Genomic DNA, 21997 nt, shown 5'->3' with positions numbered 1-21997 from the left:
CAGGACCTGCCAGAGTGAACTATATACTAGTGAGTACCTGGTCTGCCTCCACGGGGCGAAAGTGGGACAACGTCGGGCCTCAGTAGGGGTCTGGCGGCTAAATGACCAGATGAACAACAGTACAAGGCATCACACATATACAAAGTCCATACACTTTTGAATCTCTGGCTTTTCCAGTCAACTGGTTCACCCACAATGTAAACTACGCGGAGATGGGGGAAACCCCTGGTGCCGCTTGACCCTAAACACACTTTACACTTTACACTTTACAACGGACATTTCGATGGTTCTGTTCTGAAGAAGAGATGTCAGAAACTTCAATACTTGGCCTGTGATATGATAGAAATTTTGAAGGAGCTTCAGCAAGGCAGGGATGTTGACACTATCGAACGCTGCTTGTAGATCCAGGTATGTGATAGCAATTTCTTCTTTCTCCTCAAACGATCCAAGGATGGCATTGTTGGTCATATGCAGATTGCTAATTGTTGATCTGTCCTGCTACGCATAATGAATTTGATGTGGCCTGTGAGGGAGGATGTGTGTGGTAAGCTTTTTCAGTATTGTTTTCTCAAGCAGCTTCAGTAAACACGAGTTGCGAGAGATGGGTCTAAAGTGCTTGACTTCAGTTGGCTGGGAGACGTTTGGGAGTGGCCTGACGGAGTACACATTCCATTCTGGAAGGAAAAATTCTCCTTTTAATATGTTATTAAAAATTGTTAAGAGGGGATCAATTAGATATGGTCTCAAACATTTTATTATAAACTGTGGAACTTCGTCAATCCCTGCAGTACCAGTTGCAGGATTAATTGCAGATATAAGGTCGTGTCTTGTGATTAAGATGGTTGCAAGTGCATCTCTGGGCACATCATTATCAAGCAGAGGGACATCACTGAACTCATGGTTACCTCGCTGAAATCGTGCAATAAAGTCCATCCAGACATCTGGATCCAGCTGTGAGAAGAGATCACAATGTTTCTGTTGGTATGATGGGGCACCCTTACATAGTGTGACTTCAACGTGGTGTTTTATGGCTTGAGACTTGAGTAGATTGAAGCTTGCTCGTACTTTAGAGTAAGCAATTCGGTCTGGGATTTGTCCTGTTCTTTTCCATTGTTTGTAGAGTTGCTGTTTAATCTTAAAGCTGTTGCTGAGCTCAGGGGTTCACCATCCTCTCGTGCGTTCCGAGATCCTTATTTTCTTTGAGGCTACAAATTTGGAAATTCTGACGAGCCAGCTAGTTAACAGATCCAAGGCAAGTTGATATCACCCTGCTGAAGTGCATTCCAAGGAATTGCAGTGGCTGCTTCAAAGCATTTACTAATGTTGATTAATTTCGGGCTGGTTATTACCTTTGTGTGGACCCTAGTCGAGACAATGTAGTTTGGAGTAAGGAGTATATAGCACATAGCGGAAGTTAAGTTCCATTGAGTACATGGAACTTAACTTCCGCTATGCGTGCTCGGCACACACACAATTTTTTTTATTATATACATGTATATATATATACATATATATATATATATATATATAATTGCCCTGTAGCGGCGCTACTGTTTGTATATATCAGTTTGCTATCCATGTGTTGTGTTCCGACCATGTTGTTTTGTGTCATGATGTCTTGATAGTAACGAGATACGTGCATTTTTATTTATTTATTTTAATGGGGAGAATAACTACTTACAGTTTATCGATTTCTATTCAAAACCCACTGGTGCTGAGCGATGAGGAAAGGCCCCACATTCATGTTTCAAGAAGTGTTTTTGCAAGGATTGATAAAGAGTAAAAGAGATGGCACTAGTATAAACACAAATTTGTCATTGCCACTTTTAACGTATTTTTAATTTAAGTTATGTTATTAATGAATGGGTGATGTAAACAGCTGTAATGTTGTCAAGGAACATATTAATAGGTTTGTTGTATTCGATGTTTGGATTGGTAAGAGGACAGAATAGTCAAAATATCACAAAGGAACTGGATAAACAGGAACATCATTGCCGCAGATATGCAAAATGTGAACCTATTGAAAATAATACTTGCCTTGGAGCAGTGTTGCCATATTCTCATACAAATATCGATTTAGCTGGGGATGCATCTTCTCAGGCCGAAGCGCAAGTAAGTTTATATGCATGATGTATATAGTATGGTGGTATGGACAAGAGTTAACTAAACGACTGTTTTGGCACTAAGGAAAACTTTCCGCAACGACTTTATATGATAAGTCAATAGCTTTATATGATAAGTCAATAGCTATGATATTGGTTTCTACTGACAGCGGTAAAACTCCAGAACACGGTGCCCCTTTGAAAATCACGTCGAGAAGAAGAGGGGGGAAAGCAGTGACGTACGGTTCGTAACTCCGCCCACTCACTGCGTTCCCCCCACCTTCTCGACAACTGCACATGGCGAATGTCACGCGACATAACAGTATGGCGGAGCTGAAAAACAACGAAATTAACGGCAATACAGCAATTTTTTCGGAGCAGCAACCAAAATAATTATACGTAAAAATAACGCACTAATTTCTTTTTCAAAACGAAAAAAAAATAATGAGAAGCAGTAAACGACCAATTTTAGGCAAATAACTCCCGAAGTCCGTAAAAAGGTAACCTAAAAACATAACCATTTTTCATTAACACAAATGAAAGACAATTAAAAACATAACTCCCATTATATTTTTTTTCCCGTCCAATGACTGGTTTTTGCTTGATTCTTTCCTGAAGTCGCGTAAAAACATAACCTAAAAACATAACCATTTTTCATTAAACACAAATGAAAGACAATTAAAAACGTAACTCCCATTATATATATTTTTTTCGTCCAATGACTGGTTTTTGCTTGAATCCTTCCTGAAGTTGCGTAAAAACCTAACTTTTTTTGCCAAACAGAAACGAAAGTCAATTAACACTTGCAACGAACAATAAAATTGCTCTTTGCATAAGTACAAAATGGCAACATAGAATTTTTTATTTTTATTTTTGAAAAGAACGCAATGGACACAATACTAGGTTAATGATACGTGAAAATAACACAGAAATACAAATCAAACTAAACTCATCTCATCAGAGGAATGGGATAATGACACAAACTCAAGACCACGAGGCAATTAGCAGCAAAGCAACAAGTAGCAGCTGAGCACCGCACACGGTAGAAACCAGCAATTAAAAGAAAGAATGCGCAATGAATTTCGCATTCAGCGCTCCAGTGACATTGTGTCACGTGACGTCTGCGTGAAACGAAGAGGGGATGCAGTCAGTAGGCGGGGTCACAACTTGTCAATCACTGCTTTCCCCCGTTCTGACACCCAATTACAAGGGGGCACCGTATATTGGAGTAAGGCCCTGACAGCTTTTGTCAGGCAAACCATCATTGCTTGCAAGTCGCCGTACCACCCAACCCATTTTCAGTAACCTAACTTATTTAATAAAGTAAGTTAGCTAAAATTTGCTAATTATTGATTATTTAATAATGGATAATTTAGGAAATGCAATGTTATGTGCATATTGTTACATATCAAATAGAAGTTACTATTAAATTCCTAATCTTATTAAGGTGACCTGACCCGACCTTATTAAACATAGTTAGGTTACCTGAAGTAGTATAATTAGTAATTATTTTTTAATCAAGCATCTAGGAAACAATTATTAAATAACTTAAGTTACCTAAAATAGGTTAAATATTGAGGACTTGCCACATAAAGGATAATTTTCATTGGCTTTCAGAAATGGTAGTTTGACAACATTTGTCAAAGTGATTCTTGCACTGCTTCTAAGGTCATAGTGGGTTTATGACCTTAACCCTAAACGATTAAGAAGTGATCGACCAATCCTGTCACTTCCACCACTGCCTGTGGCTAGAGTTGCTCAACATATCATGCAATTCAAGAACCATGAATTGCTGCAAGGGCACAAGGCTATACCCTATCTTGGAAACAACTGTCTTAAAGCTGGATGAATGCTGGCTGGCACGATACCCACAGAAGTTCATGCATCACCAATGAGCGCCAATCTGGTAGTTGAATGTTCAATCTTATGGCATGCACGCATCACAGCACACAAAACTCTGTATTAAATTTTGTCTCTAACATCAGTATTCCGTTAGAATCTGTATATTGCTGATGAAGGGGGGGGGTCCATTTTACCCTGAAAGCTACATTCTTGTCATTTGTCATTAAATTTATTACTGGATATATACAGTATTGTTAATCTCCTTACACAGTGGAATCCAGTACAACAGGTCCATTTGTATTTAATATTGGTGTAGATACACCATAGTTTACCCATAAATTAAACTACGTATATAGTTTAATTTATGGGTAAACTTCACTTCCCCTCTTATGGCAGTGAGATGATCCAAGTGGAAGCAGAGGGTGCTAAGAATCTCTGGGTATGACCAGGCTGCCATGCAAGGAAACTGAACTTGGCCTGTTACAAAGTAAGATCACTCACCTGCAAAGATAGGATATTAGAGCTGGAGAAGGAATTAGAAAATGTGAATTGGAATATCATTGGTTTGGCTTGAAACAAAAAGAAGAAATGAATCATTTACAAATTTATCAAGTGGAGTTGCTCAACATATCATGCAATTCAAGAACCATGAATTACTGCAAGGGCACAAGGCTATACCCTATCTTGGAAACAGTACATCAATGGAAACAGTGAAAGAGCGAAGGTTGAGTTGGCTTTCTAGTCCATAAAGTTATAAAAAACAACATTTTGGAATTCAAAAGCACATCACCAAGGGTGTCAAGACTACTTCTCAGGATTTCTAAGAGGTACAAACTAAAGGTTATAATGATTTATGCACCAACATTGAGCCATGATGATGAAGAGGTTGAAGAAGTGTACACCGAAATTGAGACTTCTAGATGAGCAGAAAACCCAATACACTATCATTATGGAGACTTCAATGCTAAGGTTGGAAAGAAAGGAAACAGCACAGAAAGGGAAATTTTGGAATTTGCAGAATCTCAAGGAATGTCAGTAATGAACACTTTTTTTCAAGAAAAGGGTGAACATGGAAGTGGACATGGAAGAGCCCAAATGGATTAACAACTAATGAAATTGATTTCATCTTCACTAACAGAAGATATATTGTGAACAGTGTTACCATCCTGAACAAGGTAAACATTGGAAATGATTACAGAATGGTAAGATGCATGCTTGATATAAATGTAAGAAAAGAAAGCAAAAAACTGATAACAGAAGAGAAAAAAAAAAAAGCAATATGTACTGGAACTTAACAAGCTTGAGCTTCTGCAGACCTTTCAGGACCCCAAGGTATTGATGAGGAATACAACAACTTTCTGAAAGTGATATAAAGCCCAAGAAACCTATGGATAAAAAGAAATCCAAGGAAGAAAAAATTAGTCAAGAAACACTTGTCATGATGAACCGAAGACGACAAATGAAGATGAAGATAAACACCGACAAGGACAAAATCAAGTATACTGAATTATGCAAAGTCATTAGAAAGAGACTCAGGGAGGACATGAAGAAGCTTTAATGCAAAACTAGAACATTAAGGGGAAACAAAGGACTTAAATCAGCAGCCATGAGCAGTAATACAGAAAGACAAATGATAATGAAACTGAAGAATAGCAATGGTGTACTTATAAATAGCAGTGAAGGCATAATTCAAATAGCAGAAAACTACTATAAAGAATTATATAAGGAGCGAGGGAATGATACCAGCAGTGGGGAAGATGGATCACAAATTAGTAACACATACAACATACCTGATATCCTTCCTGATGAGGGAGAACATGCAATGAAGAAAATGAGGAGAAAGCCCCGGGTGAAGATGAAGCTACTGTAGGGTTGTTAAAATTGGGAGGAAGAGACATGACACAGAAATTGACAAGACACTTCACAAAATACATTGCTGACCGGGCTAGCTGGGTGGGTAAAATGCCTTCCTGGCAACCCAAAGGTCACGGGTTCAAATCCCGCCTCAGGCTTGGATCAGAGTACAAAATTCTAAAACCTTGGGAGGTGCAATATGGTCACAGAAGCCGATGCACCAAAAACTAACAAAAAAAAAAAAAAAAATACATTAGGAAAGGTGTGGCACCTAAGGAGTGAAATAATACATTCATAGTTTTGCTGCATAAGAAAGGAGATAAATTGGAAATTATAGACCAATTAGCTTGTTATCCCACAACTACAAGTGGTTCACAAGTGTGATTACTAACAGATTGGAAAGAATACTTGATGAGAATCAACCGAAAGAGCAAGTTGGCTTTAGGACAGGATTCTCAACTATGGATCACCTTCACGAAATATTGCAGCTAACAGAGAAAGCAAATGAACATAAAACACCATTATGCCTGGCATTTGTGGATTATGAAAAGGCATTTGACTCCATACAGCATAAGGCAATGTTTTGGGCATTAGAAAGACAAGGCATATGTCGGAAGGTCTGCACAGAGTAGGTTCCCAAGTGAACAGAGACGTTTGCAAATGGATTGGCTGTAGTACCTAACATGAAATGAAGAGGAAGGAATTAATAATTATATATGAGACATGGCACAGGCACTTTAAACCAGAGAGTATGTGACACAGAATGCAGTGGAAACATCAAAAAACACAGCTGAAGAAATTTGAGATTTTGATTCAACTTGCAGGGACTGCTGCTGTTCCATGTAGGGATGAAATACTCAACTTGCAAAATTATTATGCACACATTGTCAGAGTTGATCTGCATTGTGCCATTGAAAATGAAACCTAGACATTTATCTAAGGGTACCATTTTGTTACATTACAATACACAACACACACACCCAGAAGTGCATTAAGGTCGGTTGAGGCCCCTTGCACAGAAGAAAATATTGGGCCCCCTTAAAAAAAGAGAGAGACGGGGAAAATAAAAATACATGTTAATCATTTTTTTTAAATAAATAAAAAATATTATGTGCTATTAATGTTTTATTTCCAATAAAATTTGAATATAATATATGTATAATATAATTAATAATAGCATAATAATCACAAAGTTTTGAACTAATAGTTGAACATATTATTATAATTGAACTAATATGTTCAACTAATTTGTTGGGGTTTTGCGTGGGCCCTTCAGAAGTAGGGGCCCAGGGCGTGCGCCCGCCGTTAAATCCGCCTCTGCACACACCCAGCACACCATGGCAATCATCCAGAAACTGGACTGGGAAGTGATTGAGCATCCATCATACAGTCGAGACTTGTCACTTTCATCTTCATATTTCTAGAAGATTAAAAATGGATCTGGCCTGGTGTTGATTCTACAAGGATGATGAAGCAGTGGAGGCCATTGAACAAAATGGCCTCCACTGCTTCATCATTGAACAAAAGTGTTAATAGAGTATGAGCTTTGGTGGAAATTAAAAATAATATTTGGTAAAATTATTGGTAAAAAAAATAATTTTTCATTTTAATTTTACTTGACATACTGCCACTATAGTACTTAAATCTATAAAAAATTTGAGGAAACAGGTAAAAGTAATAGGATTGCCAGGGTTTATGTTAAATAAATTTTATGTTCTGCACTGCTCTTACTTATTTCTGTAATCTGAAATACTTTGTGCTTCTATAAATAATTGCCATTCTGTATCTTTCTGGAAAAAAGAACATGCTGTTTTTTAAGTATTTATTACTATTCCAATGTGTAGAAATTGTATCCTGTTACCTGAACTTTTATTACAGCATTATATATCAATATTCATACTCCTCTTGGCTGTAGTAATTGTTGAGCATCTAATAATAACACATTATAATTCATTTCCTTTAATCCATCACCAGGCACATGAAGGATTGTTCTTTTTCCATGTGCATGGGAAATAATTATATATGAGACATGGCACAGGCACTTCAAACCAGAGAGCATGTGATACAGAATGCAGTGGAAACATCAAAAAAATCACTTCAATTCCACTCTTGTGCATTTCAAAAATTAACAAGAAATAATTGAAAATTGGTTACTTTTTTTGATACCACCTTTACTTTTTAATCTTTTCTGAACACAACCGTGAAAAATCCATTTTTTATATTGAAAAAATATATTTTTTATTTATTTTAAATTGAAACTCTCTTTAGACCTTGTCAGCAAGCAAAATGCAAATCAAAAAAACACATGCACTTCAACGAACATGTGCATTTGGATGCCAGCCTGTCAAAACAGGAGTGCTCACTGCACGAAACATGGAGTGCACATCAGTAGTCTGATTCCAGACAATGCTTAAATGTCATAGAGCCAGAGAATGGTACTGATACAGGAAAGTGCATGTCAACAAAGCCAGCTCTCTGTCAATAATTATACATGACAGATCCCACTCAACTGGTGTGTATAATTAGGTTTAACTGAATTCCTACATTTTTCCTAATTGTGCATAATTGTTCAACAGAGATATCTGGAATTTTTAGTGGAGAAATCAAAGAAAACATTTTTAAAAACAGCTATTAGGAGTTTCAGCAGTGTGGATGGAATAGATGAAGAACACAAATTTCTGAAATACAGCCATTCCCACACTTACATAAGGGTTGCGTTCTTTGGAACTCTACTTAAGTCAGAATTTCCTTCAAGGCTTATGCAACACTCGCAACTATGTGCATTGAATTTGATTAAAGCAAAAAAGAAATGTTCAACGAACATGTAAATAGAATTATTTATTCAATTTTTTCATCTCATGTATAGGAAAAATTACAAAAGTGTGCAGTTACAAAAATTTTACTTTAATGTTGTGGAAACCAGCAATGCTTGAACCTATTAAACCAACCATTGCTTGCCATGAACTTGGCTTGGGGTTGCCGTACTTATCCTTAATATCTTCATAAATACTTCTTGCTTTTGCTTGAATGGCCATTAGACTCAGGGGCACTTGCTTCTGAATCTGATTTTCCTTCCATATTATTAATAGTGTTTCCATCTTCGATATAGCACTTCAACGCTTTTTGTGATCACTCTGATCTTAAATTAAAGTGACCAGATCCTTAGTATTCTAATGTGGGATGTCGATTTTACAACTCCCCCTAAAAACAATATACACATATATTTTTAAATTTTTTATTTAAAAAAAAATTCACATACAAAATATAAATTAAAAACATATATTTCTTTGAGCTTAAATTATAAAATAAAATATCACACTTCTTAAAAAACAAATATAGCCTATATTTATTTTTTTTTCCACACATATGTTTGTTTTATTTCAAAGAAATACTATATAGGTATTTCTGTGAAATAATAATATTAATAAATACTTCTTTTAACGATAAAAACAATAGAAATTAAATCATACAATTGATAAAACTCCAGATTAGGGTACCCCGTTTCCAACATGGCTGCTAGCAAAACAGTGGGAAAGCAGTGATTGACAAGTTGACTCCACCCACTGTTCTCCTAGGTTGATAAGCCTAGGGTGTTTTTTCCCCAACTTGCTGCTGTTTTTAGATCCCGAACTCATTTTCTGTTTCAAAAACGGTGGGATGGGGGGATAAACACCCTACATAAGCTAAGCATCTCCCTCCTTGATGACACAAAACAATCAGAAAGAAAATACCACTACAATAATCATCCAATCACAGAACTCGACCATCAATCACAGCACTGAGTGGGATGTGCCTTCACCTGTCAATCACTTCTTTCCTTGCCATTTTGGACGGGGTACCCTAATCTGGAGTTCAACCATATAATTATATATATTTTTCCACGGAGTGAATTTTTCTTAATTCTTCATTATTTGCTCTTTGTTCACACGTAAAATTGCACTTAAAACTTGTAGTATTGCTTTCAGTGTTTCTATGGTTACAATTATTGTGGGAAAACTGCAGCCAATAAACAATTAATCTAACTTTCTAATCACAAATGACAGATGTGAGATGACTGTTTATGTGGTCAACCAGCACCATCTGTGTGACAAAAGATGTCGCAAGGATTCAGAATAAAATAAAAACTATGGAGGCTGTATGTCCAATCTGGGACAGTTTGCAATGCAGGGCAAACAATTTAAATCCGGGACTGTCCTGCGTAATCTGGGACATCTGGTCACGTTATCTTAAATGCATTGAATCTTTAACATGTTCTTTTATACGTGCACTGTCCTTTAAAATAGTTCACTATTGAAGCAGCGAGACCTAATTCCCATGCAGTAGATGACAAACTTTGTCCTGCATCTCATTTCTTAATCATTTTCATCTTCATTTCTAAATCAATTTTGTTTCGTTTCTTAGCACTGCCACCACTTGCACTTTGTTGGTCGCTTTCCCTTCATCGTTGTAATAAGTAAATAGGAATGAATGAAGATTCTGAAAATTTGTTTTTTATATGATTGAAGATTTTATTTCACCATAATAACGTAAAAACCCACACAATTCCGGTTATCTGTATTATCACAAATGCAATAAGATCGAGTTTGCTACCCATTTATAATAGATTTCACTAACAGAAAAGCTCAATAAACCGGAAAGTGGAAATTGTTTTATGGTTGTGACCTTCAGAAATGTGCTTTAGAAAAATATCACAAAGATGGTCAAAATTGATTCTTATAACAGAACATATGATAACAATGCAAGTGTAGCGCAAACTCTGGCTGGACCGCATAGCCCTTCCTCTCAGCCAATAGTAGCATTTGTAAACATGTTGGCTGCATGTTTTCTTTGTGCTTGTGGCTGCGTGTTTATGCTTTAGAAAAATATCACAAAGATGTTCAAAATTGATTCTTATAACGGAACATATGATAACAATGCAAGTGTAGTGCAAACTGTCTGGACCGCATAGCCTTTCCTCTCAGCCAATAGTAGCATTTGTAAACATGTTGGCTGCGTGTTTTGTTTTTACATTCTTTAGTTAAAGGTGATTTTTGTGTTGTGCTCATTTGACATAAACTTATATAAAACGACTATAATTTCCGTCATAAAAATGACCTTGTAGAGATTTTAAATAGCTTAGTTATATAGCAAAAAAAAAAACCAATGTGTTATTGGGTTCAATTACAATATTTTCATAATACCTCCATTTATACCTATGGGATGCAAAATAAGTTTCCATATTTTTTTCAGTTTTCACTGGCTGGCAAAAACTTGCAAAAGTTGAATTTACGTAAGTCGGGGAGTGCCTGTAAAATGTCTGGAGTCTTATTGACTCTGTGTTACTGGCTTGGGATTAAATAAATTAGATTGTCTCTTCATCTGAGAAATTTCTTATGAAAGTTTAAAAATGATTGTAGCTCAGTTGCCTTTTGGAAACATTTCTTTTTAATTCTTTCTGACATAATTCTTTCCTTTAAAACATGATCTTTTCCTGTAGTTTGTGTTCTGTTTTATCAACTTCTTGGTTAGATATATAGAGAATATAGCTTTTAATCAGTTATCCACCTTTTTCTCATCAAATTTATTGCACACAAGGCAGATCAATGCTCCTTGATTTATTAGTTTATGATACAGACCTTAAAATTGCTCTATAAAAAGGGCTACAACTAGATGTAATCTACTTGGACATAACAAAAGCTTTTGATTCATTTAACCATGTTTACTTAGTAGATAGCTTCATTATTATTATTTTGGAATCTGCACTAAACTGGCTCAAAAAGACATTTTGGCAGCATGTAATACCATAATTAAATTGAATAATCTGTAGTCTATCTGCCATAAAAAATGAAGGAGGTATACCTCAGGGATCTTCTTTGCTGCCTTTACTTAATAGTTTTTAAACAATATTGACAGTTTTAAATCATTCTGAAATCAAAATATTAACAGTTGAAGATGACATAAATATTTAAAGTATCATTCACACTATTAAGGGCTGTTTCTTACTTAATGAATATTTACAGATATTGAAAACCTGCACACACAGTAATCATTTAATGTTCAATCTATCTAAATGTACTGTTATTTCCTATTATAATTCTCACAGAATTATAATTCTGTGAGATATAGTGTATATAGTGTGTGTCTTTATATGAGTTGAATAATGAACCTAGTTTATTATAAGATGAGAATGTAAGGGTGATATCGGTACCTTTTAATAAACAGCGGAATTGATTGGCAAAATTACTATGGTAAGGGAGGAAGCGATACAAAACTAGGAACAAGAATTTTTAGAAAAAATACTCACACAGGCAAATACTTACACTTTGAATTGCATCATCCCCTTAACACAAAAAAAGCAGTCCTTTATAATCAAATTTACAATGCTATAAAATACAGTTCCACACATTACGACCTTAATAATGAACTTCAATATCTTACAAGTAAATTCATATCTAGGAAATATCCTATTCAATTAATCAAACAAACTATTATCACAGCCCAAAATAATATTAACAACTCACACAAACACATTTCTGATAATAATTCACGTATTATCCTCCCTTACCATAGTAATTTTGCCAATCAATTCCGCGTTTATTCAAAGGTACCGATATCACCCTTACATTCTCATCTTATAATAAACTAGGTTCATTATTCAACTCATATAAAGACACACACAATTACCACATTAGTGACATGAATAATATTGTCTACTTAATAAAATGTCAACATAACTGTAATGCTTGCTACATTGGTAGCACCACCACAAAATACGGTTCCATCAAAACATCAAACACACTTGCGTACTACCACTACAATAGCTTTAGGACGGGACAGTCCAATACAGAATTAGCAACACATGTTCAATCCCACAACCACACCACTTAGTAGATTCAGCCATTTCTATTATCAAATTAAAATCCAGTTTTAAAATTTTCCAATATGAAGCCCTAGTTATAGAATGGTTTCGCCGCCATTCCACTCTCCAAGTATTAAATTCCAAACTACCCTATAACATAGCACCAGTCTGGAATCTCATGCACCTGAGATTCCCACATGTATCCAGGAGCATCACGGGAACTTAGGCTTCTTAAATACACACGTTCACTCTCATTCTACTCTATAATATAATATTGTCAATTAATCAGTAAATCTATTAATCTTGATAAATTTTATTGTCAATTAAATTGTATTTTTAACTCTATATATATATATAACGACTTAATCGTAACAAATAATTAATACATAACTATAGTGGTACACGTGATACGGAAGTTGTATAAAGGAAACTCGTAGAAAACACAAGATACCGAAAAAAAAAATATATAACATAACTGTTTTGGGATATAACTTAAGGATTTAATTTTTGTTTTGAATTTTATTGAATTAAATCGGAATCATGACTCTGACCAGAGCAGCAAAGCAAAAGGCTCAAGCTAATGGGAGTGCTGTGGTTCAGGGGAGAACTGAGGGGGGCAGTTGCCCTCTGAATCACAGTCTTTTAAAATGCACTGTTTGCTTGATGTTTGCGGAGCAGTCGGGTACGGGACATGATACTGCCAAGGGGGATGTCTTTGTGTGTGCACGATGTAAGGAGTGCAAGGAAATCAGGCGACAACTCAGCGTTGTTATGGGCCTTTATGAGAGCTTGAAGGACAGGGTGGATGCCCTCGAAGGAAATAAATTGAGGGGCCCATCAAGCTCTCAGCTGCCCACATCAACGCCAGAGCTTGCACTTGGTCATCAGACAACACAGAGGCAGCCCCCTAGGCAGAATGCGCAGGTCCCACAGGAACTAGTAGTTGTTGGTGACTCTATTGTCAGGGAAACGGGGAACATGCTTTGTAAAAAGGATAGGTGGAATAGGACCAGGGTATGTCTGCCAGGGGCAAAGGTTGATGACGTTGTAGAGCGGATATCATCTTTTAAGGGCACCAAAGGTGATATAGTTGTACACGTTGGCACTAATGATATTAAGAGTAGGAGACCGGCGGAATTACTTAGCAAGTACAGGTCACTGTTGAAAAAAAGCCGTGAATTAGGGTTGAACTTGAAAGTGTCTGCAATTCTGCCCAGACACGATAGGAGGGAGTATATGATGAGAGCCTTGTCGATCAAATCGGCCCTGGAGGGATTGTGCAAGGCTCAAGGGGTAGAATTTTTTTCAGCCTGGACTGTACTTGTTAACAGGAGAGATTGCTTCTACAGGGATGGGATACACTTAAATAGAAAGGGTGCAAGAATTTTTGCTGATGCTGTCGAGGCAGTGTTAGGTGGGTCGGAAAACTGCTAGTTGGGGGGGATACAAGGACTAATAGATTAACAGTAGCCACTGGTAGAGGTGGAAGTGATAGTGATTCTTGCACTGCTTCTATTGAAATCAGCAGAAGCCTGGAAAACAAGATGCAGGATATTTCAGAGACTGCTGGTAGTCATTGCGGTACAAGTAAACACATGGGTTGTGTTAGGGACATGATACTGCTAAGAATAGAAACAGGTGCATGTATACCTGCGTGTACACCAATGCTAGGAGTTTGGTAAATAAATTTGATGAATTTGAGGTATTGCTCAAAACATCAAAGGCAGATATTGTTGGGATATCAGAGACGTGGTGTCACACAGATATAAGTAATGCGGAACTGGAATTTGGGGAATACAATGTGTATAGAAAGGATAGACAGGACAGGAGGGGAGGAGGGGTTATGCTATTAATTAAGAAACACATAAAGTCCAAGGAAGTGAAGCCAGTCGACATCGATGGACAGGGCAGTGTCGAGTCAGTTTGGTGTGACATAAGCATAGGGAAATCAAAATTGAGAGTAGGAGTGTGCTATAGGCCTAATGACTCTGATGAGTATAATAAGATATTGTACAGGGAAATAGAGTGGGCCAGTAAATCAGAGAGTCTTATAATGGGGGATTTTAATTTCCCAGATATTGACTGGAATTTGTGGGTTGGTCACTCGCACACTAGCAAGGCTTTTGTGAATTTATTGGATGATTGTTTTCTACATCAGCATGTTCGTGAGGCAACAAGAGGGAGCAATACTCTTGATCTGATTATCAGTAGTGATTCTTCATGCATTAAGAATCTGCAGATAAATGAACCACTAGGTGGCAGTGATCACAGTGTGTTGAAGTGGGATTTACTCAAGGAGGTAACTACTATCAGAGGTAAAGGGAAGGGTTTTTGTTTTCGTAAGGGCGACTATGATGGTCTGAGACAGTATTTAAATTCTATACAGTGGGACCAACTGATGATGTTACCAACAGCAAACTCAAAATGGGAAGCATTCAAGGAACTAATCTTGGAGGCTACCAGGCTTTACATACCAACTAAGAAATATTGTTCAAGGTTTAGGCCTAAATGGTTGTCAGATGAATTAATGAGACATGTGGCAGAGAAGAAAAATGCATGGGATACATACAGATTAATGGGTGACATGGAAGCCTATGATAGATATAAGTTGGTCTGTAACCAAGTCACAAAGGAGATTAGGCAGGCAAAGGCAGACTACGAAAAATCCTTGGCAAAGGATGCAAAGAAAAACAGAAAAGAGTTCTTTACATATTTGAACTCGAGAAGGAAAGGGATGAATCAGATTGGTCCACTGGATATTGATGGTTCAACAGTTGAGGATCCTGCTCAGGTGGCTAACAATCTAAACGAGTATTTTGCATCTACATTCACGCATGAGGAGTTATTCAGGAAGGAGAATGATGTAGGTAAAGTAAACATTGGCAGTGAGCTGGATGATTTTGTAATAACTGAGAGGAAAGTGGAGGAGAGATTGTTGAGGATAAATATAAAAAAGGCACCTGGAGTGGATGGGATCTATCCAGTTATATTAAAGGAGGCAGCAAAGGAAGTATGCAAACCCCTAGCCATAATTATGAGAGCTTCTTTGGACTCAGGGGAGGTACCCATAGACTGGAGATGTGCAAATGTAACCCCAATTCACAAAGGAGGATCAAAGGCTGACACAAGTAATTATAGACCTGTTAGTTTAACTTCTGTTCCAGGTAAATTAATGGAGGCACTGGTTAAAGAAGCACTGCAGGATCATCTAGACAAGAATTCAGTTATAGCTCAGACGCAGCATGGTTTTGTTAAGGGCAGGTGTTGCCTGACCAATTTGATTGGATACTATGATGTAGTCACAAAAGAACTGGATGCAGGGAATAACTTTGATATTATATATTTGGATCTTAGAAAGGCTTTTGATACTGTTGCACATAGAAGACTGCTCTCAAATTGGAGCAGTGTGGCATTGGAGGCAAATTGCTGCTATGGATAAGGGGATGGTTGAGTGGCAGAAGACAGAGAGTGGTAATCAATGGACACTGCTCATCGTGGACTAATGTTATTAGTGGAGTTCCTCAGGGTTCAGTGTTGGGTCCATTGTTGTTTTCGGTGTTTATGAATGATATTGATGATGGGATATCAAGTTTAATGTCCAAGTTTGCAGATGATACAAAGGTTGGCAGGGTTGTTAAGGACACTACTGACGCTATGCTGCTGCAACAGGATCTGGAAAGGTTGAACAGATGGGCTGAGAGGTGGCAAATGAAGTTTAACATTGACAAATGTAAAGTACTACATATGGGAAACAGTAACCCCAGAGCAACTGCGGTACTACACTGACAGTGGTGGAGAATGAAAAGGACCTGGGGGTAATTGTGCAGGCAGGTATGAAGTTCTCTGAGCAGTGCAGACGAGCTGCAAGAGTAGCTCATGGTGTCTTATCAATGATATACAGGAATTTTTCTAGCAGGGATAAGGAGGTGATTATTCCCTTGTATAAGGCAATGGTTAGGCCACATCTTGAGTACTGTATACAGGTCTGGAGGCCTCATTTCAAGAAGGATGTTGAACTGCTGGAACGGGTACAGAGAAGGGCAACAAGATTAGTGAATGGAACAAAGGGTTGCTCTTACGAAGAAAGGCTTAAGTTTTGCAAATTACAGAGTCTGGAGACTAGGCACCGGCGAGGTGATCTGATAGAGGTGTATAAGGCTTTGAATGGTTTGAGCATGCTCAATGCCAATGGGATTCTTCATCTTGCTCAGAATAATCACCTCAGAGGGCATAAATTCAAATTGAGGAAGGACGGATGTCGGATAGATGTGTGGAAATTTGCCTTTGGCCAGCGGGTGGTTGGTTGGTGGAACTGACTTCCATCACTTGTTGTAGAAGTTGATATCCTAAACAAATTTAAAGCTCAACTGGACAGGTATTTCGAATGGACAGAGGGGTGAAATGGGAGTGGGTTTTTTTTTTTTTTTTGGCTGATGCTGAATAAGCTTGCTTTCTTGCATCATATGCCTCTACTAATGCTAATGCTAATGCTACCATTGCCAACTGAAGATGTGTAAAATGAAAGCCACTTGTTATGGCTATTGGCCTTCTGTTTTCAACCATATAACTTCAACTGTTCCAATTTCAACATCGACAACCAAGGACGAAGACGGGCACTTCTACTTCCTTGTGCATATTTTAATTCTGTTTTTAAATCCTAACTTATTCACGCTAACTTAAATTTAAAATTATCATCCATTTTATTCTAACATCAATGCAGATTATAAAAAGGTGAGTACCATAATAAATTAAATTAAGCTACGCTATTATATTGTGTCAGTTATAAATGGTACTTTAAGAGATCTACAATTTTCGAATTGTACTAAAAGTAATTAATTTATTTTATTATCGTTTAGCAAAAATTTTATTATTAGTATTTTTTTTTTTTTGCAGAATTAGGCTTGACCAAATGGTCAAGCCTAATTCTGCGAACAAGAGAAAGTAAATTGTGTGCTGTGGTTGGCCGAGTTAAAGTCTGTAATTGCAGAAAAAAAAAGATTTAGAACCCATATTACAACAAGGATACACCACGCAGGAATTCCATAACTAACTGGATGAAAAAGTTTAAAGAAACAAGTTCCATCAGTGATAAACCACGATCTGGAAGGCCAAGGATGGGTTCTTAATAGTGAGAATTATTTGAACATGCTGCAGAATTACTTTATTCCTGAACTAACATGTTTAGTTCTTACAGGTGATACAGTGTTTCAGCAAGATGATGCCCCTTGTCACTTTGCTCTCAGTGTTAGGCAGTTTCTGAATGAAAATTTTCCTAACAGATGGATTGGAAGAGGAGGACTGATCTCTTGGTCATCGTGTTCACCAGATTTCATGCTATTGGATTTTTTCCTATGGGGAAATGTTAAGACTATTGTTTATTCAACAAAACCTCTCTTTAGATTATCTTCAGACTAGGATAACTAATGAGATTAAGGATATTACTGAAAATCAACTGCAATATGTATTTGTAAAACTTCAGAATCGTATCTTGGTTTGATATGTAATTATCATTAGCATTAGTAGAGGCATACAATGCAAGAAAGCAATCTTATGCAGCATCAGCCAAAAAAAGCTCCCATTTCGCCCCGCCATTTGTTCCAAATACCTGTCCAGCTCAGCCTTAAATTTATTTAGGCTATCAACTTCCACAACAAAAGATGGAAGTCTGTTCTACCAATCAACTACCCACTGGTTAAAGGCAAACTTCCGCACTTCTATCCTACAACTGTCTTTCCTCAATTTGAATTTATGCCCTTTCAGTTAATTATTTTGAGCAAGAGGAAGAATCCCATCAGCTTTGAGCATGCTCAAACCATTCAAGGCTTTATACACCTCAATCAGATCACCTTGCAGGTGCCTAGTCTCCAGACATTAATCTGCAAAACTTAAGCCTTTCTTCGTAAGAGCACCCCTTTGTTCCATTCACTAATCTTGTTGCCCTTCTCTGTACTCGTTCCAGCAGCTCTACATCCTTCTTGAAATGAGGCCTCCAGACTTATATACAGTACTCAAGGTGTGGCCTGACCATTGCCTTATACAAGGGGATAATCTCCTCCTTATCCCCGCTAGAAAAATTCCTGTATATCATTGACTACTCTTGCAGACCATCTGCACTGCTCAGAAAACTTCATATCAGCCTGCACAATTACCCCCAGGTCCTTTTCATTCTCTACCACTGTCAGTGTAGTACCACAGAGTCAATACGTTACTTTGGGGTTACAGCTTCCCATATGTAGTACTTTACATTTGTCAATGTTAAACTTCATTTGCCACCTCTCAGCCCATGACAGTGGACATGTTGAGAATTAACAATCCCAAGAATAAATATATGTAAAACTATAATAAATTCTTTCCCTTACCCTTTTTACAGATTGATTTTATCATGTATAGCAGTGGTTCTCAAACTGCACGTTGCAATGCCCTGGGAAGGTGCCATAATTTACCGGGGGCATCACAGATGATTTAATAGTTAGTGTAAGATTTCCATGGAAAATATTAAAAATGTATTAAGAATGATTTTTTTTACTGTTCGATATCTACTACTATTTTCTCTGTATTATGAAGTTGGATTTTTGGCATTGGCAGTCATTAAATCTAAGTATACATTAAAATTAAATGTTATAAAAGAAATACGTGTCGCCATTTCGAAAATGATGCCTAGGTTTGATGAATTATGCAATAAAAAGCAAGCATAAACATCACATTAATGTTTTTTAAGAATAAAATAATATCCTGATTATTATTTCATGTATTAATAATTGTTGTATTAACATATTAAAAATAAGAAATTGCACAATTATAGATGATTTACTTCAAGGGAGATGTGGGCTCAGTAAGTATGAGAACCGCTGATGTATAGAACAGAAGTTATGAAAATTTAAAACTGCACAAGGACTTTATAATGACCCTGTATCTTTGCAATAAATTTAGATTAGACTTAACAGTTATTAACTATCAAGATAGATAGTTATAGAGCTTTGAATTTTTTTTAAAATGAATCTCTGAATTTTTTTTAATACTCAGTTAAACAATAATTTAATATTGCATTCTGTTATTTCCTATTACTTGAATTGATTTCAACTGTTTTTTTGACTTGGTTCATTATGGCTTCAGCTGCCAATGTGCCATTAAACAACAAATCAATCAAACAATTTCAACTATTTGCAGAGATTAAATAGGAAACCCAACCAGCTCTTTAACCCTGAGGGTAAAGAGTTGGTTTGGGTTTGGCCTGCCCATTGTGCAGGATAGATGAGACCCCAGACGATATATCAGCAATTCATGCTCTTCATCTAAACCGTCCACACAGCTGAAACTCCTAATAGCTGTGTTTGTAAATGTTTTATTTGATTTCTCCACCGAAAATTCCATAAATATCTGTTATTGCACAATAAGGAAAAATTCAGGAATTAAGTTAAACCTAATTATATGAATTTGTTGAGTGGAGGTGAGCCCACTTTAATTAACACACATTCTCCCATCAGTAATTCTCTTGACCTTTGAGGCATGCATCATCTGAAATGAAAATGCTGATGCATGTATTTCATGTTTCATGTAGCACAGTTCATGTTACTGATGGATTAGTGTCCATTTGCAGATGTTCATCGAAGCATTTAGATATTTCGATTTCATTTTGCTTGCCAACAGGTCTAAAGGAAGTTTTAATTTTAAAAATTAATTAAAAATGTAAAAATTAATATAAAAATGGCTTTTTCACAGTTGTGATTGTAAAAGGGTGAAAATAAAGGTGGATCAAAAAAAAAATGAACAATTTTGAATTATTTATTTTTGATTTTTGAAATGCACACAAATCGCGAAGTGGGATCACTTCGACCCTGTATCTATAAAGGAAAAACAATCCTTCACATCCCTGATGATGGGTAAGCCTGCATCCATCTACAACTAACTTACTCTATCTCCAGTTCTTTAACAGGTTTCATGTTTTATCTAGCTGATCAAATCAGTCTAACTTGTAGTTTTCTGTTAATTTTACCCCTCAACGTGGGCACCTGTACGTGGTGAGGGGACCTCCCAGTGATGCTGCTGGACGTCCAGACTAGCATCACTGGGATCCAACGGCCACAGCCCAGGTTCCAGGCTTACATCAATGGAATCCGGCGTGTTTGCCGTGCACTGCGACCCGTGGAAATTCAGAAAGGGGGATCCTGGTGGTTGAGGGGCCCAGCTTCAATACACCACTTTGGCCCCTGCTTCGACAAGACGGGAGGTCCAGGAAGGCCCGGCTAGGATCAATCGGCTAGTAGGCTCGCCTGCGAGGGTCAGCCGTGTCAATGCCATGCCCCTACCCTCATGGTCCGAGGGACAGGATTCAGGCTGGTGGCGGTGCGGGTATGGTGTCTGGGTAGCCCTGGCGTCCCACTCCCGAGCGCATTTATTGCTGCCGGGTAGTGGGCGTCCCTTTGGGCTCCGTGGTGGGTGGGGAGCCCGGGCACTGAACCACTTCAAAACTTCATGAATCCTGATAAATATATTTCTTCAGGGGCCCCAACCCGGTTCCTGTCTGAAAATAGAGAAAACGTATTCCCCATCAGGGCCTGTCCCAAGGTTCTTAATTATGCACTCCACGAATGAAACACCGATTGGTAAAATGTCACCTTTTTTTATATAAAAAGGGTTGGATGGGTTAGCAGGTTCACCCAAGTCAGTTAAGAGGCTCCGTTCTGGGGACCTCTTGATGGAAACAAAAAATGACAGGCAGTCTGAACATCTACTCCGAGTAACATCAATCAGAGGAGTACCCATAACAGTGACACCACACAGAACATTCAATTCATCGAGAGGTGTCATTTCGGAGTGGGACCTTCTCGACGTAACCGAGGAGGAAATCTGCTCCGAATTAAAACCACAGGGAGTTACTGCCATCAAGAGAATTGCTGTGCGAAGGGATGGAAAAATTGTTAAAACCAGGAGCGTTATCCAGACTTTTAACTCTCCTAAACCTCCTGACGAGATTAAAGCTGGATACATCAATTGTTCAGTGCGTCCATACGTTCCGAACCCTTTACGGTGTTTTAAATGCCAGAAGTATGGACATTCTCAAATGGTCTGACGTGGAGTCCTTGCATGTGCTCGATGCGGTGCAAAAGACCACGAAACAACAGTATGTTCAGCCGCAAAACCCACCTGTATTAACTGTGAAGGCGAACACCCGGCCTACTCAAGAGCATGCCAGAGGTGGAAAGAAGAAAAAGAAATTCAACGGCTGAAGGCAGAGCTAAATATATCATACCAGGAGGCAAGGAAATCGGTGAAACCCCTGAATATCAACAAACCTACCTACTCCCAGAAGGTAGCAGGGAGATGTTCCGTCGGAACTCAGACGGACATGACCATTCCTCCA

The 21997-nt window shown here is 37.6% G+C and overlaps 1 protein-coding gene across 1 annotated transcript in view; it reads left to right on the top strand.

The window, feature by feature from the left end:
- Window positions 1-1861: 1861 nt before the first annotated feature.
- Window positions 1862-21997, top strand: part of smo (smoothened, frizzled class receptor) — a 289675-nt gene continuing 269539 nt past the window's right edge. Inside the window, exon 1 of the mRNA XM_090376231.1 lies at window positions 1862-2112. Within this exon, the coding sequence (XP_090232357.1) occupies window positions 1885-2112 (228 nt within the window). The 5' untranslated portion in view covers window positions 1862-1884. The remainder of the gene's footprint in view (window positions 2113-21997) is intronic.

The sequence above is a fragment of the Mastigoproctus giganteus genome, chromosome 6 (assembly GCF_048544385.1).
Source record: "Mastigoproctus giganteus isolate SK-2022 chromosome 6, ASM4854438v1, whole genome shotgun sequence".
Taxonomy (NCBI): Eukaryota; Metazoa; Arthropoda; class Arachnida; order Uropygi; family Thelyphonidae; genus Mastigoproctus; species Mastigoproctus giganteus.
This window is presented reverse-complemented; position numbering and strand designations above follow the sequence as displayed.